General features: G+C 40.8%; 1 protein-coding gene and 1 long non-coding RNA gene across 3 annotated transcripts in view; one reads left to right on the top strand and one right to left on the bottom strand.

Annotated features, from left to right (window-relative positions):
• The window catches only part of Svep1 (sushi, von Willebrand factor type A, EGF and pentraxin domain containing 1), a 162,338-nt gene extending 142,750 nt beyond the window's left edge, over positions 1 to 19,588 (top strand). The window contains exons 44-48 of one of the 2 annotated variants that reach the window (XM_070011444.1): positions 4,121 to 4,291; positions 7,996 to 8,091; positions 10,533 to 10,628; positions 14,892 to 14,985; positions 18,064 to 19,588. In XM_070011444.1, the coding sequence (XP_069867545.1) occupies positions 4,121 to 4,291; positions 7,996 to 8,091; positions 10,533 to 10,628; positions 14,892 to 14,985; positions 18,064 to 18,085 (479 nt within the window). In that variant the 3' untranslated portion in view covers positions 18,086 to 19,588. The remainder of the gene's footprint in view (positions 1 to 4,120; positions 4,292 to 7,995; positions 8,092 to 10,532; positions 10,629 to 14,891; positions 14,986 to 18,063) is intronic. The other variant, XM_070011455.1, reaches the window with a different exon arrangement.
• Positions 10,985 to 27,393, bottom strand: part of LOC138819885 (uncharacterized) — a 40,344-nt gene continuing 23,935 nt past the window's right edge. The window contains exons 3-4 of the long non-coding RNA XR_011369663.1: positions 19,741 to 19,844; positions 10,985 to 11,124 (exon numbers count right to left, since the gene is read on the bottom strand). This is a non-coding gene — a long non-coding RNA (uncharacterized lncRNA). The remainder of the gene's footprint in view (positions 11,125 to 19,740; positions 19,845 to 27,393) is intronic.

Genomic DNA, 27,393 nt, shown 5'->3' with positions numbered 1-27,393 from the left:
AGTTATGGAGCTTGAACTCAGAGCCTGGGCATTGTCCCTGAGCCTCTTTATGCTCAAGGATAGCAGTCTACCACTTGAGCTACAATACCACTTCTGGTTTTTAAGTGGTTAATTGGAGATAAGAGTCTCATAGACTTTCCTGCCCAGGCTGGCTTTGAACTGCGATCCTCAGATCTCAGCCTTGTGAGTAGCTAGCATTACAGGCACAAGCCACCGGTACCCAGCTTTTACATTTCTTTTATGGCCAAAGATGTTGAACATTTCTTCGTGTGTCTATTGGCCATTCCTATTTCCTCTCCAGAGAAGTCTCTTTTTAATTCTTTTTTTTTTTTGGAGGGGGGGGGGTTCGGTTGTGGGGCCTGAACTCTGGGCCTGGGCTCTGTCCCTCAGCTCTTCAGCTCAAGGCTAGCACTCTACCACTTGAGCCACAGCGCCACTTCCGGCTTTTTAAATTTTTGTTTATGTGGTGCTGGGGGATCGAACCCAGGGCCTCATGCATGCAAGGCAAGCACTCTACCACTGAGCCACCTTCCCAGCCCCTCTTTTTAATTCTTTAGCCCACTTATTAATGGGGTAATTGTTTCTTTGAGGATCTGATTTGGGGGAGGGATAATTTTTGAGCTCTAAGTATATTTTTGATATGAGGCCCTTGTCTGTTATATACCTAGTGATGATCTTCTCCCAATCTGTGGGCTTTCTATTTATCTTGCTAGCTATGTCCTTTACCAGGCAGAGGCTCTGCAGTTTAATGCATTTATCCAGTCTTTTTTGATTTGTTGCCTTTCTGGATCTTTATTTAGGAAGTTTCAACCTGTGTCAAGGAGCCAGACTATTCTTTAATAGGCTAAAGTGCTTTACAGATACAGATGCTAAGATTGTTCTCAAATTGAGCCTCTACCAGAAGCACCTAGAGAGCTTTTTAGGGCCTAGATGGCTAGGGGCCAGCCTTCGATTTCTGATTTAGTAGGTTTGGATGAAACCTGAGAATTTGCATTTCTATCAAGTTCCTAATGAGAATTATCATGGCTTGAATATGAAAAGTGCCTTCCAGGCTCATGTTTGGTCCTCAGCTAGGAGCACTATTGGGGGGAGGGGGATAGGGTTCTAAAAACTTTAGGAGGTGGGACTTAGCTGAAGGAAGTAGGTCTTTGTATCAGCATGTTGGGGTTATCTTTTTTGTGACTACTTCCTGTCTTGAAATGTTGATCAAAAAAGAAATAGATAAGCCAGGCACCTATGGCTTACCCCTGCTATCCTAGCTACTCAGGAGGCTGAGATCTGAGGATCATTGTTCAAAACCAGTCCAGACAGAAAGTCCATGAGACTCTTATCTTCAGTTAATCATCAGGAAACTGGAAATGGCACTGGGCTCCAAGTGGTAGAGCACTAGCTTTGAGCTAAAAAGATCAGGGACAGTGCTAGGCCCTGAGTTCAACAAAACCAACCAAAAATAAATTAAATAATTAAATGAAAATAAATAAATAATTGGTGTAAAGTTCATTAGCAATATCTACTGTTAGGAAGAAATACCAAGTACCCCAAAGCCCTTAGTTTTCAACTAGCAGCCTACTGCATCATTAGAAAGTTGATTTTCTTTTTGTACCCCAGATAACTGAATATTATACTTTTAGCTAGAATTTGGGCTCAGATACTTATAAAATCTACTCCTTATGAAATGCAGTGTAATAAGTTTGTGTGAAGTAAAGTTTCTTTGGGCCCCTGGTCTGGTTTATAGAGTCACCAACCTGAGGAAAGTGGGCCAAGGAGCCCCATTTTGCCCACACACCCTCACCTCAGTCTTGGCTCCCCAAGACTTACCATTCAAGCCACCGGGAGCAAGAGTAAGAAGAGATGTGTGCTTATTCCAAAGGTTCCTTGCAAGCATGCTTGATTATTTTTCAATATCCTGAGAATATTGAAGGATTGCCTTGGAGAGGAGCTGGCGTCCAGTATTCTTTGTTATCCTCAATCCTCTTCTGCATTTTCTTCTCTTTTTTTGGGGGGGGGGGGGTCCGGTCGTGGGGCCTGAACTCTGTGCCTGGGCGCTGTCCCTCAGCTTTTCAGCTCAAGGCTAGTGCTCTACCACTTGAGCCACAGCACCACTTCCTGCTTTTTTCTTTTTGTTTATGTGGTGCTGAGGAATTGAACCCAGGGCCTCATGCATGCAAGACAAGTGCTCTACCACTGAGCCACCTTCCCAGCTCCCTCTTCTGCATTTTCTGTTATGCCCTAGGTCCAAATATTCTTCCTTTCCCCAAGCAGCAATGTTATTCTTTCTGTTTGCCCACCATGGATAGTTAACCAATGATGAAAATCTAAAGTACATGCAGATCACCAAGAAGCCTATATAAAATGCAAGTTGTTAAGTTAGAAACTCCAGAACTGTGCATTTTTTTCAATAAGAACCACAGGTAATTACCATATAGCTTGCTGAAATCTATGCTTTGATGATCAAACTGTTATAAGCCAACCATCAACTCATACTGATCTTTCTGCATGCTCTGGCCTCAGCCTAGAAGCTTTTTCCCTTTGATCTACTTGTGGTTTATAGCCTAATCCAAGTGCCACCATCACGGTGATCCATTCCCTCTCATTCAGTTACATTCAACTCAATGTCTTCATAATATGGTACCCATACAGCCTCTTGGGGTCAAATTGTATATTTGTCTTTTGTGTATTTTTTGTGTATTTGTCTTTTCCTATTTGTCTACACCAAGAAGCAGCTTTTTCTTCTTTTTTATTTCTTCCCAATTTCAGTAAGCATTTTGTCCATTTTGGATGGAAAAGGAATTTAGAAAACCTAAACAAATGGATTATCTTCTCTGCCAACTTTTTTTTTTTTTTTGGTTGGTTGTGGGGCCTGAACTCTGGGCCTGGGCACTGTCCCTCAGCTCTTCAGCTCAAGGGTGGTGCTCTACCACTTGAGCCATAGCATCACTTCCAGCTTTTTCTGCTTATGTGGTGCTGAGGAATCGAATCCAGGGCCTCATGCATACAAAGCAAGCACTCTACCACTGAGCCACCTTCCCAGCCCCTCTATCAAGTTGTTAATAGCACTATGACAACAAAATGAGTTTTTAAGAACCAGCTCGTGAAGATTCTTCGTCCAAAAGTGAGACTTACACTGGATACTGATTAACATCCTGACTCTAATCCAGTTCCTAACTGTGGTCCACCCCAAAATAAGTCTAATTTTCTCAAGGCTTCTCATAAAACCAACAAAGTTAGCCAGGTGCTAGTGGCTCACGCTTGTAATCCTAGTTACTCAGGAGTGAGATCTGAGGATTGCAATGTGAAGCCAGCCTAGGCAGGAAAGTCCATGAGACTCTTATCTCCAGTAAACTTCTCAGAAAAAGCTAGAAGTGGGGCTGTATCTCAAGTGGTAGAGCACTAGCCTTGAGCAAAAGAAGCTCAGGGACAGCGCCCAGGACCAGCAAATTAAAAAATAAAAATAACAAATAAAATTCACAAAGTAAAATCAGTTGTAATATTTTCAGTTAAATATATGGCCCCTGTTATTCATTCTAGTATAGATCCCAAAAGTAGAGCACCACTACTTTATAATGCAGCAAAAAGGAAAACTAATGTGTAAGCTTTATTGTCACAGAACTCATACATAGGCTCTAGATAGTAACACACAATCATCTACTCAATTCTCCAAATATATATGAACAACTCTGGGTATCCAGCACCATTCTAGGCACTAGAAAGCAGTACTGAAATTAATGATCTTTATTTTGAAACAGTAGACTATGATCTTATTGTTTTCCCCTCCTAGGCATCCTTCTCTTTCAGCAGACTCTTTGGTAAAGTAATTGCCCATACTCACCCTCCTACAGACTTGTTGACTTTAAAAATGGCTCATCTTGGTGAGATTTGAATAAGAAAACACATATCCTTAGCGCTTTCTGTGTCCAATTATTCTGAATAGCAGCAGATTATTCTTTTAATTACTACTATTCTAGATACGTGGTGGGTAAAAATGTTTCCTTTATGTGTTTTATCTTTGCTCTTTAATTCAGCCTTAGAAGTGAGTTTGTAATCTCTGGTTAGTGAGTTAGTGAGTTTGTAATCATGGGGTTAGTTGCACAGGCCTAATTATTGTTTTTTCTTCCTATAGAAATCTCATGTGGCCCACCAGTTCACGTAGAAAATGCTATCGCTCGAGGCATCTACCACCAATACGGGGACATAGTCACCTACTCCTGTTACAGTGGGTACATGCTGGAGGGCTCCCTAAGGAGTGTTTGCCTAGAAAATGGAACATGGACATCGCCTCCTATTTGCAGAGGTGATGAAATACGTAAACGGTTGTTTCTTAGTGATACTGTGGGGAAATGTATATGGGAATCCAATATGACAGACAATTACTATGCATGCTGCTTCATTTTTCCTTTAAATTCCCTCTTAGTAGTTGTGTCAAAATGGAAAAAAGAAGCCAGGCACCAGCGGCTCTGGCCTCTAATCCTACCTACTCAGGAAGATGAGATCTGAGGATCCCAGTTCAAAGCCAGCCCAGGCCAGAAAGTCTACGAGACACTTACCTCTGATTAGCCAGCAAAAAGCTACAAGTAGAGATGTGGCTCAGTGGTAAAGCACTAGGCTTGAGCATAAATGCTCTAGGACAGCACCGAGGCCCTGAGTTCAAGCCACAGTACTGACACACAAAAATAAAAAGGGAAAAAGAAATGAGCTATCCAAGTGTCATTTTTTCATTTGTTCTACAAATATTTTCTGAGAGAACTATGCTAGTGACCCCATGGAGCTAGATTCATGCTGCAACCCCAGGTTAACCCAGGTTTATGGCAATAACGTCTTCCTCTCACCTGGCTCAGCTCAATTCCCAGAGGATATTAACTACTCTAGAGACAAGGAGAAGGTTTTTGGACTTAGGAATTTCTACAAAACTACAAAATGTCCTAGAAGGTATGAGAAAGCCCAGCAGCCCGCCTAAATCAATCTTGGAAACAGAAAAAATGTTAACCAAAATAAAATGCATTTTTAGAAATGTGTGAGTATAGTCAGGTAACAGCGGCTTACACCTATAATCCTAGTTACTCAGGAGGCTGATAACAGTTCAAAGCCCTTTGAGGAGGATCACAGTTCAAAACCAGCTTGGGCAGGAAAGTCCTTGAGACTCTTATCTCCAATTAAGTAAAGCTGCCCCTCAAGTTGTAGATTAGCAGCCTTGAGAAGGAAAAAAAAGCTCAGGGACAGCACCCTGTCCATGAGATCAAGACCCAATTATCAGCACACACACACACACACACACACACACACACACACACACACACACACACACATACACACACACACACACACACATATGTAAGGTAAATAGAGAGATTTTGATCCTCCCAATAGAAAGGTAATTCACACATGTGGTCACAGATAGTTGCCATGGAGTGTAATAGGAGATCTGTTGATGCGAGTGTACATGCAGTAGAAGGTTGAGCTTGGAGGTGCAGGGGAATGAGGAAGAGGAAAGCCATGACTGTTTGCCTGGGAATTGGGAGGTGTGTCAGGAAAGGTTCCCAGACAAGAGGCGTTTGAACTAGGTCTTGAAGACTGAAATGGAAGCTAACATAGAACGGATTAGAGCAAAGAGTATAGTATTCAAGCAGGGAAAACCATAGCATCTGTAACAATACCAAGTCATGGAAGGCATAGCATCTTGGAAAATTATGAGTATTTATGTGAGCTAGATCTGCGATTTCTTTTAGAAAGTACCAAAATTAAAAATGTCAGTGACCATAGCTTTTTTCACAACAGTCAAGTCATGGAACCAGCCTAATTGGCTGTTGACAAATAAATGGGTGAAGCATGTGTGTGTGTGTGTGTGTGTGTGTGTGTGTGTGTGTGTGTGTGTGTGTGTGTGTTTGCGCGCACGCACATGTGTGTGCATGTGTACACATGGAAACTCTGTTGTGTGCACCAACAGCAGCATTGACAACCCTGGAGGACAAATATTGCTTGTGATCTCCGATACATTGAATGTAAAAATAGTCAAACTTAGATGTAAGTTGCTAGAGGGATAAGTGGGAAGCAAGATAGGAAGATGGTAGCCAAAGGCTATAAACTTTTAATTATGCAAGATGAATAAATTCTGGCAATCTATTGCACAGCATTCTGGCCCTACTGTAAAAGTTTGCTCAAACAATAGACTAAGTATTCTCACAAGAATAAAAGAGCTTATCTCCAATAAACCACCAGAAATGGCTCTGTGGCTCAAGTGGTAGAGCACTAGCCTTGAGCTGAAGATCTTAGGGACAGCGTCGAGGCACAGAGTTTAAGCCCCACAACTGACAAAAAAAAAGAATAAAAGAGAGAAAGAGAGAAGAGGAGACAATAGGAAAGAAGGAAGGAAGGAGAAGGGGGAAAGAGGGAAGGAAGTGGTAACTATGTGTTTAGCTTGGTGTGATGATTATTTCACAGTATGCATATAGGAAAACATCAAATTACAAATGCTTCATAGCTCGATCCATACTCCAATCCTTTTGCTTTTAGTTGTTTTTTTAAAAAAGTTTCATGCTTTTGCCATGGTTAGCCTTAGTCTACAAGCCTTCTACCTGCCTCCAGGTAGCTAGAATTATAGGCATGCACTATACCCAGGAAGTTGTAAATCTTAAACATATATACAATTTTATCTTTCTGTTATAGCCTCAATAAAGCAGGAGGAAGTTGCAATGGTAATATCCAATAACAAACTATTCTTCTTTATATATTGAAATTTCCTCTTAAGACTTGATATTGTATCCCCCAATAACAAATCCTCAAAGAAACAACGGCCCAATAAATAAGTAGGCTAAAGACTTACAGAGAAACTTCTCTGAAGAGGAAATAAGAATGGCCAATAGACACATGAAGAAATGCTCAACCTCTCTAGCCATAAAAAAAATGCAAATCAAACAACATTGAGATTCCACCTCACCCCAGTTAAAATGGCTATAATAAAAAACTCTAATAACAACAGATGCTGGAGGGGATATGGCCAGAAGGGAACCCTACTACACTGTTGGTGGGAGTATAAACTTGTTCAACCACTTTGGAAAGCAGTATGGAGCTTCCTCAAAAGACTCCACATAGAGCTCTCCTATGACCCAGCAATCCCACTTTTGGGCATTTACCCAAATGATCACAAATAAGACCATATGTTTATTTACCATAGCTAACATATGGAACCAACCCAGATGCCCCTCAGTAGATGAGTAGATCAAGAAAATGTGAGATATAGATATATAGATATACATATATGAATTCTATGCCTCCATCAGAAAGAATGACATTGCCCCATTTGTTAGGAAATGGAAAGACTTGGAAAAATTATATTAAGTGAAGTAAGCCAGGCCCAAAGAAACATAGGTCCCATGGTTTCCCTTATTTGCGATAACTAGTATATGTCTGGACAAGTAGAAAAGGTTATGTACATATGACCAGATAAGATGAAATTAAGGGAAATGAAACACAAGATAGGGACAAGTGGTTTTTTTTCTTTCTTGCTATTGTTTCTAACGTATTTATAATGTACCATGTGATTTTTTTGTTGCTTTGTATGTTCCTCCTGAGAGTATAACCCCTGTTTTCACTGTTGGTATAATTTGGGGAGGAGAAGGGAAAAAACAAAATGTTTAAATATGGATACATGTTGACCCATTATAACAATGAGATATACAAGACACTATGTTGAAAAACTTTACAATTGAGGTGGAGGGGTGGAGAAGGAGTATAGTTGTGGAGGTGGGAGGGAAGGGATGCTAGGAGAAAAACGAAGAAGGAGGCAACAATGCTTGATAAGAAATGTACTCATTACCTTGCTCATATAATTATAACCCCTCTCTATAGTATTTTCACACTAAAAAACTTATTTTTAAAAAAGACTTGATATTGTTTCTGCTCTTTAAGGACATATTATGAATTATAAATGGGCAGTCCAGATTTCTACCACAGTCCTTTCAGAATTCCCTAGAATCATGAGTCACCCTGTTCTCTTTCTAGCTGTCTGCCGGTTCCCGTGTCAGAATGGAGGTGTCTGTCAACGTCCAAATGCGTGCTCCTGCCCAGATGGCTGGATGGGGCGTCTCTGTGAAGAGCGTGAGTCTGTCCTTAAGTTTAACTTTGAATTCTGAACAATTCTATGAAAGTCACTGAGTTGGGAAAATTCCTAGGAACTATCTTCTGTTGGAAGGAATCCATTGGCTTAAATCCTTACAGCAGACCAGAATATCCAAGGCTGATCTGAAAATGTCGAGGTTTCAGGGTATTTAGAATATACATGAACATATGTGGTATAAATATACAGTTGTCAAGAGTTATCTAGTGTCATTGCCATGTGCCTCCCCATTTGCTTGGGAAGGAGTTTATGGTGGAGTCTCACAACCCTCTCTTCCTTTACCTCCTCAGATCTACAATACACTATACCTGTCATCGCCATAGTTAGTATAGGTACACAGTGTTGTATAACACTGTACTTTGCACATAGTATTAGCAGCCCACTGTCACCTTTTGTCAGGGACAACGCTAATTAAGAAAAGAAGAAGTTAGAAGTGCTTGGTAAATGAATATATAATTTTTATCCTTATAGAAATATGTTCAGAACTTATCAGGGGAAAGTACACTAGCAGTTTAAATGTTTTCTAATGCTTGAACTACACTGTGCTTCAATATCTCAGTATGAAGGGATCAACTATATTTCCTGTTTTCATTAGGAGTAATGTGTGATGAGTCATTGATGTGATGCCATTGGTCTAGGCAAGTTGTTTTTTTGCCTAAAATCAGACTCTAAAACTTAATAAATATGAGAGCTGAGTGCTGGTGGCTCACACCCAGCCTCTCTAGAGGCTGAGATCTGAGGATCACAATTCAAAGTCAGCCTGGGAAGAAGAGTTCATGAGACTCTTCTCTCCAATTAATCTTAAAATGCCAGATGTAGAGCTGTGGCTCAAGTGGTAGAGCACCAGCCTTGAGTAAAAAAGCTAGGCCTTGAGTCCAAGTCCCAAAACCAGCACTTCATAAATATGATCTTTTCAACTATTCTATAAAGAAGTTGAATGATGGAAGGCTGTTAACTTCTCACCAAAGCAAATATTTTTAAGTGATTAAGAAAGATGAAAAAGGGGCTGGGAAGGTGGCTCAGTGGTAGAGCCCTTGCCTTGCATTCATGAGGCCCTGGGTTCGATTCCTCAGCACCACATAAGCAGAAAAAGCCAGAAGTGGCTCTGTGGCTCAAGTGGTAGAGCACTAGCCTTGAGCTGAAGAGCTGAGGGACAGTGCCCAGGCCCAGAGTTCAGGCTCCACAACCGACAAAAGAAAGAAAGAGAAAAAGGGGGGGGGAGGGAGGAAGGGAGGGAGGGAGGAAGGAAGGAAAGAAGGAAGGAAGGAAAGAAGGAAGGAAGGATGGAAGGAAGGAAGGAAGGAAGGAAGGAAGGAAGGAAGGAAGGAAGGAAAAAGAAGGAAGGAAGGAAGGAAGGAAGGAAGGAAGGAAGGAAGGAAGGAAGGAAGGAAGGAAAAGGAAGGAAGGAAGGAAGGAAGGAAGGAAGGAAGGAAAAGGAAGGAAGGAAATAAGGAAGGAAGGAAGGAAGGAAGGAAAGAAGGAAGGAAGGAAGGAAGGAAGGAAGGAAGGAAGGAAGGAAGGAAGGAAGAGAAAGATGAAAAAATCACATTTTTTTCCTTTCTACATCTTCATCATTCTTTTCTACTAAGGCCTGTCAGGACAAACCAAGAACACAAAGACTCAGGGAGTATTCCCCTGGGAATACAGGCCTTTCCTTATTAGCTCACTAAGCATGACTTCCTAGACTTTAATTTGTACACAAATTAAAGATGCTGTTCAACCATAGATCCTGCTTTAGCAGCAGTGGGTTCAGGCCTAAGAATCTGAATTTCTAGCCAACTCTTAGGTGAAGTCAATATTGTTGGTTAAAGGACCATACTTGGAAGAGTAAGACAACAATGTCCCCATCTTTTAAACAACCTCTTCTAGGAAGAGGAATGTCAGCTGGGGAGGGTGTGGAGGAGGTCTGATTCAGTCCCCACGAAGCCTCAGTTTCTAGGAAATGAGAGCAAGTTATTCCATTACAACCAAAATGTTATGAACGGTAAGCTATAAGATAGCCCATCTGATTCCCATTCTCACTTTTAGTCCAAGAGTCCCAAGGCAGCCAAACCCTCTCAGAGCATCTTATATAATTTGTAATGGAAATTTGAAAAGAGAGGAAATGGGAGATCATTCTGATTTGTTTTGTGAAGAGTCAAAGCAAAGCACTTAGCAGGCATTGATTACAGTGTGTTCCCACTGAAAGGGTTCATTTGGCATTAGAGAAATTACATCTGGCTATGGATGCAGATTTACTTCTCCTGTTGTGCTTTTCCCGTGATGCTGATTAATAAGCAGAGCACATACTGGAAGATTCTTTACTGGGTCATGCAAGGTTTCGCTCCTGGATAACAAACTGTTCTGTGAATACTTGAATATCTCTGAGCATGTGCATCTTGATCAAATCCTTTCCAGTACCTTTTTATTTTTCTTGTTTTAGCAATATGCATTCTTCCCTGTTTGAATGGTGGTCGCTGTGTGGCACCTTACCAGTGTGACTGCCCATCTGGATGGACTGGATCCCGCTGTCATATAGGTAGGTTTCCTCTGGATGGACTGGGTCCCGCTGTCATACAGGTAGGTTTCCTCTTAGAGTTTATTTTATTTTATTGGTATCCTATGCAAAGCCCAAATTAAGCTACCCATGAATGTCACTAAGTAAAAACATCCTAGAGACTCAATTTGGAGACTTTGGGAACTCTTTTTTTTTTTTAATTTTATTTTATTTTATTTGAGAACATACTGTACAGAGGGGTTACAATTACATGGGCAGGATAATGCATACATTTCTTACCAAGCATTGCAGCCTCCTCCTTTGTTTACCCTTCACCTCCCTTCCCAGCCTCCCCTCTCCCCCCCACCCAATCATACCCCCCTCCCCCCCCACACCGACATTGTAAAGCTGGTTTTGACATGACATTTTGTACTTCTCATTGTTGCAACAGGTCCACCTGAATCCTTAAACGACTTGTTTGTCCCCATCTCCTCCACATGTTATACTGACATCAAATATAGCGAAAGCGGGGGTTACACTGTAACATACAAAGGGAGGGACATACAAAGCAACAAAGAAATAATCTTATAAATATGTTAGAAACACATGCATGAAAGAAACAAAAACATTAAAATACATATTTAAGGGTTCGTTTTCCTAACATCACATTATCTGACCTTTTCCGCTTGACTCATACCTATACTAGATATTGCAAATAAGGGAAACCATGGGACCTATGTTTCTTTGGGCCCTTACTTCACTTAATATAATTTTTTCCAAGCCTTTCCATTTCCTAACAAATGGGGAAATGTCATTCTTTCTGATGGAGGCATAGAATTCCATTGTGTATATATAACACATTTTCTTGATCCATTCATCTACTGAGGGGCATCTGGGTTGGTTCCATATCTTAGCTATGATAAATAATGCTGCAATAAACATAGTTGTGCTGGTAGCTTTAGTGTGGTCTTGTTTGTAAACATTTGGGTAAATGCCCAAAAGTGGGATTGCTGGATCATAGGGGAGATCTATGTGAAGTCTTTTGAGGAACCTCCATACTGCTTTATCCAGTGTTCACTTGTAACAATCAACTTTGATATTTATGCATACTTCTCAGGCATCCAAACTTCCAAACTTGACACACTTCCGTCCCCCCGCCCCCACCCCCGCCCCCACCCCCGCCCCCGCAAACTATCAGGCCCATTTTCAAACACCTTATCATTGCAGGTACAGGTGACACTCTTCCAGATAACAAGTCTTTCTTGACTTGCCCCCTCCATTGTTTGTTTGTTTGTTTGTTTGTTTTTAGTGGTTGTAGGGCCTGGGCACTGTCCCTAAGCTCTTTCGCTCATGGCCTAGCATTCTACCATTTTGATGCACAGTTCTACTTCTGGTTTTCAGCTGGTTAATTGGAGATAAGAGTCTCACGGGCTTTCCTGCCTGGTCTGGCTTTGAACAGTGATCCTCAGTTCTCAGCTTCCTGAGTAATGTGAGCCACCAGTGCCCTTCCCTTCTCACTTCTTCATCTGAGATCACCAATATCTTTATCATTCCTCCCTGCATAGGATCTCTCACACCCTATGCTAACCTTGTCTAGTAAGAGACTTCCAGATCATGGTTAGATGGCTTTTATGCTTCCATTGCCAGGCTGAACATCACTGTATTGCATTGACGCATATCTTTGAGAACCTAGTGTGGTTGTCTAGTGTCTCTACATCTAACCTGAATTCTTGTGTTGTATAGACTGGCGTCCACACACTGTGTAGACTGTATTGACTGGCTTCCACACAGCTAAAGCACAGCCCAGTTCCTATCTTACCATCAGTCTTTGACACTGCAGTGGTGGCTTCTCCCACTGCATCTGAGCAACCTCTTCTCTCCCACATCTCACAGCTTTGCTCCTGGTCTCCCTCCTTCCTCTACCCATTTTAGCTTTATCCTCCTCCACATTCCTGCCTGAGTTTCTTCTTATTGTCAAACTTGTTCTCTATCACAGTAGCCTACTTTCCGATATTTCATATCTGTGGTGTTACCCACCTCCACATTCCTGCCTGAGTTTCTTCTTATTGTCAAACTTGTTCTCTATCACAGTAGCCTACTTTCTGATATTTCATATCTGTGGTGTTACACAATTAAAAGCAGGCAGTTTATAGTGCCATTGATCAAATTTATTTGGATTCTCTTAGCTTCTTGGTTTTCTAACCACAGTGAGCTCCTTAATGACAAGGAGCTATAGTAATCTTCCTTTTGTTAAGTCCTACATCAAGACCTCAGCGCATTTTCCTACTTACATGTCCTGAGTACTGTGTACACAAAAGGATATAAAACAAAAGCTCTTTCTCTCCAGAATTCTAATTCAGAAAAGGGGAAGGAATGCAGAATGACCTATCAGTACATAACTAGGATATGTTAAAAAGGAAGGTAAATTGAATTTTGTGGAAGAGCTATGAGAGCAGTGAAGATGGGTACACTAAGCAACTATCAGTGTTCAGAAAAGGATTCATAGGCTTAGAATCTGAGGAGAACAAGAGGAGTCACACCAGGATATACACATGTGAAGTTCAACACACTGGATTGTGCCTTGTGGGCATTGGAAGCACAAAAGTAGTTTAAGCAAGAAAATCATGTAATCAGATTTCCTTTTAGGAAATCTGGCCTCAGTATACAAAGTGGTGGGAAGCAAGACCTAGAGAACTTAGTTGAAAGTCATAGGGGCAGAATTGGCAAGAAGTAATGAAGTCTGGATAAAAAAAATTTTTTTTTAAAGAACCAATAGAACCAATGTTACTTTGTCATATATTTGTTGTGGGGGTAAAAGCCTTTCAAAGTCAAAATCCCTGTTTCCTGCTTGAGACCAGGAAGGTGGTACCATCTACTGAGCTACAGAAGCCAGGTGAAGCAAGTTTGGGAGTGTAGGTAAGGAAGTAAGGATGAACATGCGGTGTTTGCTAGATATGAGGAACATTCAAGGGCAGTGGTATGACAGGAAGTTGCCTGATGGTCTAGGTTCCCAGAAGATATAGCTAAGTTGAAGATAGAGAAATATAAGTCATCAATGAAAAAGTCAGGGAGGAGAAAATGAGCCTATGCAAAAAGCATATGGCATGAATAAGCCCAGAAGAGTACACTGGAGCGCCATGATCATAAGGAAAGAGATGTTAACTTTCTAGACAAAGAAGTAAATGTAATGAGTTGATTAGTACAGTGAGGGCTACAAAGTCAGTGTGTTCCTGAGATATAGTCATGCTGTATCCTGAGATACAGCAAGCAGAAATCACAGGGAGTTGGAGTTGAATTGTTGAATTTTATGTTTGCTAGATCTGACCCTGTTGTTTCATCCTCTTTTTTTTAGATTGCAAATGAGTATGATCTTCCAGGTTGATTTTACTCCCTACTTACCAAGAGTGTCCCTCCAAGAGACAGACTGATATTTCACTTCTCCTTTCTTTTCCTCATCACTCTATTTATCTCCTGCCTGATACTTGCAAACATTGGCCATATTTTGCGAATGAACAGTTATAGAAATGACATTTATTTCTATCTTATCAAAGATGAGTTTTTCATCTAGAAAAGGCTCTTTTCAGTGCTATCATGAGACGGAAATAGTTTGAATTTCCAACTTTCCTGAGCAGGAATTGTATTTTCTCCCTATAAGGAGTTCTCCTTTCTCTTTGATGTGCTGAGCTTGCTGATATTAGGACATCATCAAATCTAAGCATCCTCAGGTTTTTAACAAATAAATTCAAGACTAGACTTGTGAGAAAGAGGTCTTTGTCATAAATTTTGAGTTGTTTGTTCAGAGTTTCATCATCAAATCTAAGCATCCTCAGGTTTTTAACAAATAAATTCAAGACTAGACTTGTGAGAAAGAGGTCTTTGTCATAAATTTTGAGTTGTTTGCTCAGAGTTTCATCTGTAGCTACTTTGGACTCATTTTAGGTTTAGTATTATTCCAGTAAAAGCCATGTAGTGCACAAAGGGCTTATGTTTGAATCATCTGTTATTTTAGACAATCCTCTGAGAAATTAGTTTATTATCATCAGAGTTGGTATCTGGCATAATAATATAATCAATCATAGAATTGAGTGCTTGCTCCATCAAGAGAGTCACAACTTAAGCATATGAAAAATTTATAGTTCAAAACAGTGACATGTTGTGTAAATTGAGGTGGGGGGGAGTATGTGAGGAATAGTGGTGGGGCTGACCAAGAAATAGAGGAAGATTTTTTTCCCATAAGCCTCTATGGACATCTTTAGAATTTATAAATACCAATTAAATAAACACCTGAATTTTTCTTCGTCACAGCTACTTGCCAGTCTCCATGCTTAAATGGTGGAAAATGTGTGCGACCCAACCGTTGCCATTGTCTTTCAGCTTGGACAGGACACGACTGCTCCAGGTAAAGGCTACTCCAAAATAAATTAACGTCTATCTATAATATAAAGGTTGAAACTCAAGCCATCTTGAAGGTATCTCTAGTTTGAGTGTAAGCATTTTGTATCCCCAAATACACTACCATCAAAGCTAGAAAACAATGTTTATTCAAGCATTGGGCTCACTTCAGTAGCACATGTGAGAGATTAATGTGATCCTTTTCAAAAAATATGAATTTGTGAAACATTCCATTCCATGTATTTTATTGTATAGTTTTTGTTTGTTTTCAAGGTTTTTTATTAGATAAGTTCTCTGTAGCCCAGTTATGCCTCAATCTTGTGATTCCCTGTGTCATCATCACAAGTGCTGATCCAAATTTTATCATAATTAAAATGAAAGGAAGAGAGAGAGACAAAGGAAGAGAAGAAGAAAGAAGAAAGAAAGAAAACAAAGATAGAGAGAGGAAGGGAAGGAAGGAGGTAGGGAGGGAGGGAGGGAGGGAGGGAGGGAGGGAGGGAGGGAAGAGAAGGAAGGAAGAAAGGAAGGAAGGAAGGAAGAGCTGGAGGGAGGGAAGGAAAGGAAAGGAAAGGAAAGGAAAGGGAAGAAGGAAAGGGAAGGAAAAGAAAGGAAAGAAAGAAAGAAAGAGAAGGAAGGAAGGGAGGAAGGAAGGTAAATGAGAGTGAGGAAGGAAGTTAAGTAAACAAGTTTTCAATAGAAATTGCAAGGATATAAAATAAATAATAGCGTATAAAAATTGCCTATTAGATGTTTAAGCTCTTGAGAACAATAAAAATAGTATTGAAATTGGCAAGAAATGTTTATTTCTCAAACCAAATATTTTGATCCTGTATTTTTAGTTTATATGTTCACTATTTCATTGACTTACAAGAAAATTTATGATAATCATGTTCTATTAATTGGTTTCTCATTTCTGATTAGAGTTGAGAAAAGGCTATCATCAAAATAAGCCCATGGGAAAATAGTTTTAAAATTGTACCTGTTTAAAGCTCAGGAAATACCAGTCATAGTTTGCTATTTCATGGGTAAAATCATTTCAATATTCAGACACTGTCCTTACAAATGTTACAATGTTACAATATTATCTATCCAGTTTAAGACTTTTAATATGCATACTGCATTAGTTCATGCATTTACCCCTATGTTATTGGAAAACTAAAAGCAAATGGGCATTGTCAGATTCATTTTTAAACAGGAAATTCAGCTAGATGAAGTCAATGTTTATTCTCCCATTTGCTGGTGAATCATTTTCACTGGAATGTCAATGTCAACTTGCGAAGAAATAACATCTAGTAAAGAAAAATCATAATAGAAAATTTGTCTTTACCAATGAATTTTTCTTGTATTATCTCAAGTATACCTTATCTTTGAAGAAAAATTTCAAATCTGCACTCTCAAGAGAACTTTGGAGAACAAATGCATGCAAGATCTCCCAAGATAAAGACCATTGTTTTAACGGAGAGTAGATACAGTTGAAACACAGTAAGAAAACAAGAGCTGAGAGAAGAAGGAGGAGGAGGAGGAGGAAAGAGAAACTTAGAAAAGAACATAAAGCATTTATTACTTTCATATAACTTTACACTTTATATGGTGCAGATAAAGAAAAGGAAAAATAGGGCTTGCATGATTCCCTATGTAGTCACACTCTCCTACCATGGAGTAAGAGTAGTTATGAGCATCTATGAATATAAGTCCAACATGCCCTGGAATTTTATTCAAAAGCTTGAGATGAAAAGTCAAGAAAATGTATGGCTACTGACACTGAAAGCTGTATTACACACTTAATGAAAAGCTAACTAGCCTCCAACTGGATCAGACAGGCTCCTTCTGTTTATTCTGTAATCCATTTTTCTAGGAGACCTAGGTCATTTAAGATGGTCATCCTAAAATTCTAACAGTTTAGGAAAAAAAAAAAAGAATTAACACTGTAGAGGGATTTGCATGCAAATCCCAAAACAGAGAAATCTCTGAATAGAACATCAGAAGGAGCAGAATTAAGGATTCAAGAACCACCCAAGCCTCACTACCTAAAACTTCATCTCTCAAGGGTTGATTCATCTTTTCTGTCTCTCTAGCTCTGTGTGTGTGTGTGTGTGTGTGTGTGTGTGTGTGTGTGTGTGTGTGTGTGTGTGTGTGTGTGTGTGTGTGTGTGTGTGTGTGTGTGTGTGTGTGTGTGTGTGTGTGTGTGTCTTCTCTTGCTCCTTTCTTGTAGTTTTCTCTGCTGGTTAGTTCACATAGAACGGAACTGATCATAACTTACACATTTTATATGGCATCATACAATATCCAGAGACGTTCATATACTGCCCTAGTTTGCAAATCCAGAAGAAGACTTCTGATTGATCCAGCTTGATTCCAGGGCCCAGCATGTAAGGGCAAGTTGTGGTGTTAACTTGAGCTATGTTGTACCCAGGATAATTTTGGCAAGGCATTGGTAAAGGCCAGATGAGGCTGGAAGTCGTTGTTTTCTTTCTCTCCTACAATACTAAGTATATTAAGGACTATAGAATCAGTAGATGTGCAGCCACCAAACTAGATAATAAATGCTTGCTGACAGTGGAGCTATTTCCTGATGAGAGTGACAGGGAGATAGCATGATGTCTTGCAACCTCCATCAAGTCCCTTAACCTGAAACCTCTTCTGGTAAAGAAGACAAACCTGATCTTGTTCAATCTTAGTTCAGTCTTAAGAAAGAAGTTGTGTTTCCTCTGATCTCTTCCAAAAATAGATCCTAAACAGACATTATTACCAAAAGTCATAGCTTACTAGTGCTCTAAGAGATATTTAGACTCAGGAAGTCCACATACTTCAGTTTCCAGATGAGAAGTTTGTCACACAGGAAGCTAATGACAGACACGAGGCTAAAATGTAGGCCTGTGGCTCCTCAGATCTTTCCATAAGTTAGCCCTGATTCTCCAGGCCCCTTCATTTTGCAAGAGAATGACACCTCTCCCCCATCCCTACAAACACCATCACAATGCTCACAGTCTGAGATTTTTCAATTCTGTTTCAGCACCCCCAAAAGTTCTTGCCTCCTCAGCTCAGTCTTTTGAATCTGGTTTGTTTTGTTTTATTTTCCCTCCAGGAAAAGAAGGACTGGGTTTTAATCACCATACTCCCAAAGCAGGATCATCTCTTCCTGACAGCTCTTTGAGCCACCTGGAATTTATACCAAGGAAGTCCAACATGGTGCTGGGGCTTGTTTTGTTTAGTAAACATGTTATTTGAGGTTGGCTTTTTAAATTTTGTGATATATTTTGTTATTCCTCATGACATCTTTCTTATATGTTTCAATGTTTAAATGTGCCTGTTTTATCTATATAAAAATTATATGAAATAGATGCTACTCCATCCTCACGAAATGTACATACTCTGCTGTCTAGTGGGAAAATTTCTGGAACACATTTTTATTCAGTTACTTAAGATGGGTTTTCCATTAAAATATATTTTGCTACTAAATAACATTTGGCTGGGTAGTGCCATTTTCTGAGGTGGCCAGGGCATAATTAAGAGGATTTAAGGTTTTCCTTCTATACTTCTGGCATATTCCATGATTGCATGTAGTATACCAAGCATTTATAATAGAAGAGACTCCCATTGTCTTTACAATATGTGGCTCAATAAAGGTTCCCTTTATTTAAGCATAGAGTAACATGGAAACTACTACCAAGAGAAACTGCTAGATAATTTTAAGCTATTTGTGTATACAAGTAGAAGGATTTGCTGATTTGCAGAAGGTCAAATTAAGGAATTGTTTCCATCAACTATTAAAGCAATCAGTGTATTTTTACAGTATATTGGTATACTTTATGGTTTCCTTCAGGTAAGAGACAGATATGTACAGTATCTCAAATATACCAGCCATTTTACATCAGCCACCTGCGTTAGCAACCCACATAGCAATGGCAATATTGCTTTCTTTGAGAGGATCACAGCTAATTCTCTCCCAACTGACCTTCAGGCAATGCAACAACCTCTAACTCTAAACAGCCATTCAAGGCCACAGTAAACAGCAAGGAAACCAGGTAAAATATGTGATCGTGGGTTCTTATGTTTTGTGAACCAAGCCAAGCCACTTTAAAAAGCCACCCAGAGACACAGACTGTTTGAGGGTCTACCACATCATCTCCACTCCCACCCACCAACCCACCCCAATTGCCAGAGATCTCTTTCCATCCACTTCTCAAAACACCATTTTCAAGAGGGTGAGTTCATTCCACCTTCCTAAGTCCTGGCCTGTCTAGCTACATGCTGATCCTCGCCCTTCTGAATCACCAAGATTTCTCCTGTCATTATATCCACTGGATCCCGTCAGTTTCCCAGCAGAGTTCAAGCAAATTTATGTTTCTGGAAGTTAAAGTGTACCCTATCCGCAAACATAATAGATAAACTAGAAAAACCTGAAAGAATGGATTAAGGTAAAGACCGTAAGACAATAATCCGAGCTGCTTGCCTTCATTTCTCTACTACAGCACATTCCTCCCAAGAGCCATGACTAAGAATCTATGAAACAGTCAAAGAAGAAATACTTCAAAAGGAGTTTTTTGACCTGAGGAGGAGGGAGAAGAAAGGAGAAGAGGAAAGGGGAGAAAGGGGAAAATGGGAGGGAACAGGAGGAAAGAGAGAAGAGGAGAAAGGGAAAGGGGAGGGGAAAACGAAGACAGAGGGAAGGGGAAGAGAAGGGAGTGGAGAGGAGGGGATGGGGAAAGAAAAGAAAATGTTACTAATCACAAAGCAGCTCTAGTTTATGGGCTATTCTCACCTTCAGGTTATGTTGAAGGAACAGCCCAAAATGTTCTGCAAGTCATAATTGCAGCTCTTGAGTGATGAATGGCTTTTGGTGTCTGAATAAGCCAGATTCTCATCCTGAGAAGAAATAGAAGTTATTTCTTTTAGCTGCCCACCTTCCCTACTACTAGTTCCAACCTAATCCCACCCCTGCTCTCTTCTTCCTACCAATCGACACTTCCTTCACTGCACAAAAGCCAGCTGAGCTAGGAGGTAAGAATCAGTCCATCTTTCCCTGTCCCAAGGTTCCTACCAGCCAACAATGCCAGTGATTAGAACATGTAAATCTGTGTGGATATCCAGTTATAGACTGAATATACTCTGCTGTGTGAGGGTGTGCAATAGTTCTGATATGCAGCAGCTCTCTTAAATACTGATATATATATATATATATATACATATATATATATACGTACATACATGCACACACACACACACACACACACACACACACACACACACACACACACACACACACACACACACACACACACACCAAATCCTTTTATCCCTAAAAAAATCAGTTCATGACCTTGATGTGAAGTCACTACCCAGCTTGCTACCCTTGAATTGGAATAGGCCCAAAAATACAGAACATAGAAAATGGATGTCCTTGGTATACCAACAGCATGCCTCTGGATTAATAGGGCAAACTCGTATGTATTGAGATGTTTCCTGGAAGTTTGAAACAAGAGCCATCTCTGAATCCTCCCCAGGCTGCTTAGACCATCCAGCTGATAATCCCACCTAGTTCAAGTACACATGAGCAGCAACATGAAGACACCCTGCTCATTCATGCTCTTGTTCTCCTGTCTGTCATTAGATAACTGTTTTTGCTCTGCAGTAAAAATAAAGGCAAACTGGAGGCTGGTGGCTCTCACCTGTAATCCTAGCTACTCAGGAGGCTGAGATCTGAGGATCATGGTTTGAAGCTGGCCCAGGTAGGAAAGTCACCATGAGACTCTTATCTCCAGCTAACCACTCAAAAACCAGAAGTGGTACTGTGGCTCAGGTGGTAGAGCACTAGCCTTGATCTGAGAAAGGCTGTCTCCAAAGCATCCTTGTGTGCTTGTGTGAATGTCACTCTAAACCCCCAACTCTGTCCCTGCCTCTCTAGCCACCATTGGTTTCCCTAATAGCTGAGTGGTGAACCTGAGAACAAGGTATTGGCTAGAAGTTCCTCTTTCCTGAGATGTTTTACAATAGACACATCCACTTTCACCCCAAGTACCCTCTCCACCCATATTAGCTTGTCATCCATCTCTGTGACTCACAGAAACATGCACTGTAGGCCTGCCTTTTTGGCAGCAGTAACTGGACTACAACCTACACCCTTCTTTGTCTTCCTATTGCTGATATGATCATTCTTCCTTCCACTCTCCCCTGGCATGGCTTCCTTCAGCTTTTTTATTTTCTCTCAAGCAAAGTGCCCTGTTCCAAATCAGTAAGAATTCACAAGTAAGCTTCATAGATAGCACCAGCATGATTACAAGAAATCTCTGAGCTCTTGTAACCAGTAGAAAGGGCCTTAGTAATGACTTTCAGATCTTTAAGGACAGGGCCTCTCATGATTTTCAGATGTAAAAAAAAAAAAAAAAAAAAGAATCTCAGCCGGGTGCCGGTGGTTCACACCTGTAATCCTAGCTACTCAGGAGGCTGAGCTCTGAGGATCACAGTTCAAAGCCAGCCCAGGCAAGAACATCCATGAGACTCTTCTCTCCAATAACCCACTAGAAAACCAGAAGTGGTGCTGTGGCTCAAGTAATAGACTGCTAGCCTTGAGCTGAAGAACTCAGGGACAGTGCCCAGGCTCAGTGTTCAAGCCCCATGACCAGCTAGAAAAAAAAAAAAAAGAATCTCAGAAAGTGAGGGACTTAACCAGAGTGATACCATCATGAATTAGGAAAAGAGTAGACAATGGAAACTTGGCTTCCAGCCCTTCTTCCTTCCTGAAGCACATACCACTGTAAGTTTAGCCTCTTCCATTACAATCTCAAGAACAGCAGATAAGTTACAATGGTAGCCAGCTATCATTATCACCAAACTGTTTCTAGGTGACTAAACTGGGTGATTACCAACAGTGGTGCCAAAGGAAGCTCTTACAAGGTGTTTTTGTCCTAGAATGGTTCATATTAAGCTAACTAAGGATTGCAGACTTGAGTACATTTCTGTCATGTTGCACAAAATGTCCTCATATTAGACTAGCAGGTGCAGTTCTCAAACTAGACCATAATACATGCCCCCAAGGAGCATCATTCAAAGGAATGATATGGTTAAAGAGTCACAAGAGATTGATTTGTATACCCAGTCACCCAATAGCTTCTAGAAGAATGAACCTGCATATGCCACATTGCATGTACCAAAAATGGTTTTACAAAAGAGAGAAAAAGAGAAAAGAGAGGGGAAAAAGGGAGAGGAAAAGAGGGAGAACATAACTAAGGAGCCATGTGCTCTAGTTGAATTGTTTTGCTCCTATATAATGAAATAGCATTGTGAAAATCTGAAAGAGGATTTTTCCCCAATAAGCCAGGGGGGATCTTCATTTCAATAAACTTAAGACCTTGTAAATATCTTGTAAATATCTTAACCACATAATTTCTCTTTTACCCCAGTAAAGGTGTCCAATGACAATTAGCTTAGTGTTGAATGCATGACAATAATGATCTCATGCGTTGTTTGAGCACTTTATTGATGGAATGACTTCTCCCTCCACCCCACAGCTGTATCTTAGAACTGCCTTCTGCCAACACTGCTGAACCATCTCCCTTCCCTTTACCCCTGAACAAACATACTTCACTTCCATCTGCCCTGCCTAACTTTACTTTTTCTGCCTAATATTTAAAGGGACCCTAATTGTAAGGTGGTGCACCATTTCCCCTTCAGCTGAGCTGAAGAAGACTTGATTGCCTTTCCCAGGCTTTCCTATCAAATAAAACATGTTGGCGTGTTGAGTTTGCCTTTCTGCTCTTTTTCTTTTCTTACATTCAAAGCTTACAAAACCAATTTCCATAGGCATTCACATTCAGTCCTCATAACTCAGTGAAGTAGGCAGACTGAGTTATATTAGCCCCATATTTAGATAAGCAATTATCAGATTTGTCTAGGTTAGGACCAATCAAAGATTATGGTGCCCTTCAAGAAAAATTTGAACTACAGATTTTTTTTTTTTAGCCAGTCCTGGGACTGGGCACTGTTCCTGAGCTTCATTTGCTCAAGGATAGCACTCTACCACTTGAGTTACAGTGCCACTTCTGGCCTTTTCTGTTTATGTGGTACAAACCCAGGGCTGCATGCATGCTAGGCAAGCACTTTACCACTAGGCTACATTCCCAGCCCCTGAACTACAGATATTTTAAATGAGGTAGTAATTTACTATAGGTTTTGGGGTTATCACATCTAATAACAGGCCAGACAGAAGTATTCAAGATTCTCCAGGGAAGAACGTGTGTGTGTGTGTGTGTGTGTGTGTGTGTGTGTGTGTGTGTGTGTGTGTGTGTGTGTGTGTGTGTGTGTGTGTGTGTGTTATAAGTGAATTATGAGAGATTGAATAATGGAATTATGGAGATTAAGAAGTTCCACAGTCTTCCATCTGTAAGCTATAGACCTAGAATAGATGGTGGTGTAATTTATTCTGAGACCAGAGTCTAAGAACCAAGGATTCTAATAGTATTAATTCCACCCCAAGGGCAGGAAAAGAGATACTCAGCTAAAGTAGTGGGACAAGGCAAAGCAATTTCTTCTTCCTTGGCCTTATGTTTTCTTCAGGCCATCAGTGTACAGGGAAGCCCATTTATAATATGGAGAACAATTCATTGTTTCCACAGATTCAAATGCTGATCTCATCCAGAAACACCATCTGAGACACACCCAGAACTTACTTGATTCAAACATGTTAGGAGCAGATCAGCTCAGCTAAACTCGAGGAACATCTACATTGCAGGAAAACATGGTTGAGACAAACACATATAAGTAAACTGACTCCTTCATAAGAGATTAAATGTTTACAAGGAAATTTTAAAAAACACATAGTTAACATTAGGAGTCTACAAGCAGTACTGGAGGCTTTGTGAAAGACTATAAGCCCACTGGGGAAATTAGAGATAACATGGAAAGTCAACAAAGACTTCTGCCTTCCCTGATAATAGAGAAAAAAAGAAATCTTCCAAGAAAGAGATGACTGGATTTTAGTGCGTTTCTTCCTATGTGATCTCCAGGGCCTGAGTTTAGGCCAGGGTTCACTGCAATCCATTTGTGTTTCCTGGAACAGGTTTGCTGGGTCATTTTCTAAGCTAATCCCCTTGCCACACTTCCCTCCCTCTAAATACCTCTCTATAAAGAGACTACCATTTCCCAGACCTCTGTTTCTGTGCTCCTGTGCTTTCTAAGAGAAGGCAATATCCTCGTTTCTCCTTACCGTGATCACGGTGCCTAAATATGCCTCCGCAGACACAGGCCACAAACGCTCAGGCCAGGATTTTGTGCCATGCTGGTAAAACTCACCTCAGAATGGAAATAACTGCCATGCTAGTAAGAAACCCACCCATGGAAAAGGGTGCTCTTGACACAGCCCCTTTACACATTTCAATTTACTCACCTCCATTAATGCATATAGTAGAGGCTGAATGACGTATGAGAATGATCTTTTTCAGTTTTGTCTTTGAGTGTTTGGCTTTTTGTCTTCCTTTTACTTCATGCTACCCACAATGATACTCTGTGTACCCTTCACTCCCATGGCTCCGCGTGACCGTCAACTGACAGAGCCCCTTCCAGCCCTGTCCAGAGCCAGCCTTTGCCCAAGGGACTTAGTAGTTTTCTTTTTAACAGTAAAGGAATCGCTGAAGCCTAAAATTCCAATGGGGAGCTCCATTTCAGGACTACATTTTCAAAGAAATATGCTAATTTTGAATAAGCATTTTCCTTCCTGATGAGTAATTCCCTTTCAATGTTGCTATGAACCACTTGGTGTGTCTGGAAGAGAAACAGTGGTATTTATCATCAATAGACAAGGCTGAGGTTTAGCTGATAAACACAGGGATGGCTATACCAGTTGGCAAGTTATTGAAATATGTAATGGAAGGCTGAGAATGGTCTCACATGCTCAAGGTCTATGGTTTTATTCCCCCCCCACACACACACACACAAAAACCCATAATAATTAATAAATAGCCTGTGATTCCTTTTCTTATGCCTTTACACTACCTCACTGGGGATGAACCAGTCCCTCCTCTAGCATACCTTGATCACCCCCTCATATCCAGCAACTAAAAGAATTAATATCTCTCAGAGCAACCAGCTAAGCAGATGTACAACACTGTTCATTTTGATTGATCAGTACCAAGCCACTCGGTTGTTAAATTATTTTGAACATTATCCCGGGTATTAGAGACATAATGCACTTGGCCAACATAAACCCACCTGGCTGTTAAATACGTCAAGCCCAGTGGTTGTCAAACTTGAGCATACAGGAGAATCCCTGGAGGGCTTGTTAAAACTCACACTACTGGGTTGTACTTGAAGAAGTTCTGATTCAGTAAGTCTAGGGTGGGGCCTGGGTGTGTGCACTTCTCATAGTTCCCAGGAATGCTCAAGTGATAGGGCTATGGTCAGCCCTGTTAGAAATGTATCTTAAGGGGGGAGGGGGGAGGCTGCAATACTCGGTAAGAAATGTACCCATTGTCCTGCCCATGTAATTGTAACCCCTCTGTACAGTATGTTCAGAAATAAAATAAAATAAATTAAAAAAAAAAGAAATGTATCTTGACAGCGATGCTCTTCAAACATCAGTGTGGATAAGAATCACATGAGAAATCATACAATAGATATTCTTATTCAGTGGATGTGATGTGGAGCCTGCAGTTCAGCATTCCAGGTGATGAACCTTGAATTCCAAAACTATATATGCCCTTGAATTGCAAGGTCTTAGAACACTAAGAAGAATTCATTCTTCACTTCCACATAATCAAAAGCCCTCTTAGGAGTCCTTTGTTCTCTCTGTATACAGTTTTTCTTGTCATCCTTATTATGTTCATTGTTTTTTGCTGTTTTATTGCATCTGTTTTTACTTTCCTTTCCTTTTCTTCTCAGCGGCCTTCTTTTTTTTTGGGGGGGGGGGGTGGTCAGGTCGTGGGGCCTGAACTCTGGGCCTGGGCGCTGGCTGTCCCTCAGCTCTTCAGCTCAATGCTAGCACTCTACCACTTGAGCCACAGAGCCACTTCTGGCTTTTTTCTTTTTGCTTATGTGGTGCTGAGGAATCGAACCCAGGGCCTCAGGCATGCAAGGCAAACGCTCTATCACTGATCCACCTTCCCAGGCCATCACCGGCCTTCTTTTCTTCTTTTGCCAGTCCTGGAGCTTGACAGGACCTGGGCACTGTCCCTGAGTCTCTCTTGCTCAAGGCTAACACTCTACCACGTAAGCCACAGCACCACTTCAGCTTTTTCTGCTTATGTGGTACTAGGAATCGAACCCAGAGCTCTATGCTTGCTAGGCAAGTATTCTACCACTAAGCCACATTCCTAGTCCCTTGTCTTCTTTTCCTTTTTCATTTCTTTCCCTCTATTTTTTTCTTGTCCTTTTTTGAAGATTTATAACTCAAGATTGTACCCCTGGTTGAAATTTTTTTAATTAAACATAGCCATGCTTTCTGAAAAACTGACTCCACCCTGCCTGTCCTGGAGCCTCCTATTTCCAAAAATGAGGTCAGAAATGAGTCTAAGAAAAAATGCATGTGAGCACATGTATGTAAACAAAAGGCCCAGTCAAGTGCAAAGGGCATGCCCAGCTTGCTGTTTTCTAGAACATTCTTGGTAGAACTTTTCCAGAAGTAGAAATTTTCCTTGCTGACTAACCAGGTACTTTTTTCCTGAAAAATACTTTAAAAAGTGTCAGTTTGGGTAACTCTATTTTTCTGCATGTTATTAGTGTTTAATTCTAGTTGGGAGTAAACACATCTCTGTGAGCCAACAGCTTGTATTTATTCTCTCCCTGCCCTTGGGCTGGACAAGTTTCCTGGCAGCAAATTCTGTGGAAAGTCTGTAATTGTTAGCACTGAAGGACAGAAGGGCTGGCCCAATCTCACTTAGCTTCCGGAAATTCAAGGACGTGACAGAAGTCTGTTGTCTTAGTTGCTGTGGCTGAGAGTTAATTCTAAACTATCTTCTTTCCCAAATGTATTGTAGAGAGTTCAAGAGGTGCTTGGTCCATGGGGGAAAGAAAGGTGGAAACAGTAAGTATCCTCCTAGTGTTAGGATCCATCCTGGCCCTCCCAGGCAAGCCCCGGAGAAAGATTATAATAAGGGTTATTAGAGGGGCCATGTCTCCCCAGGGTGAGGGAGCAATATGGCAGCATCTACTCCTATCCAGGTGGTCGTTCTGGGGCTAGTGGGTGCTCGGTGTGTGCAGTTGGTATTGGTGGAGAGAGGGAGTGGCCAGCTCTCTTGGCAGGAACCCTAGGGCAGGGAGGAGCTCAGGTTTGGGTGGAGCTGAGAACCTGGAGAAAATGCTAACACTTAGTGCTTCAAAACTGGGAGTTCATCCTGACCTAAAATTTATCTAGTGCTGAACACCTTTCTGAGTGATCTTCAGTGTTCACCTAAGTGCCTTTGTTCCTCTCCATGTGACAGGCAAC

This window comes from Dipodomys merriami, unplaced genomic scaffold, assembly GCF_024711535.1.
Source record: "Dipodomys merriami isolate MVZ:Mamm:240054 unplaced genomic scaffold, mDipMer1.0.p SCAF_11, whole genome shotgun sequence".
NCBI classification, from domain to species: Eukaryota; Metazoa; Chordata; class Mammalia; order Rodentia; family Heteromyidae; genus Dipodomys; species Dipodomys merriami.
This window is presented reverse-complemented; position numbering and strand designations above follow the sequence as displayed.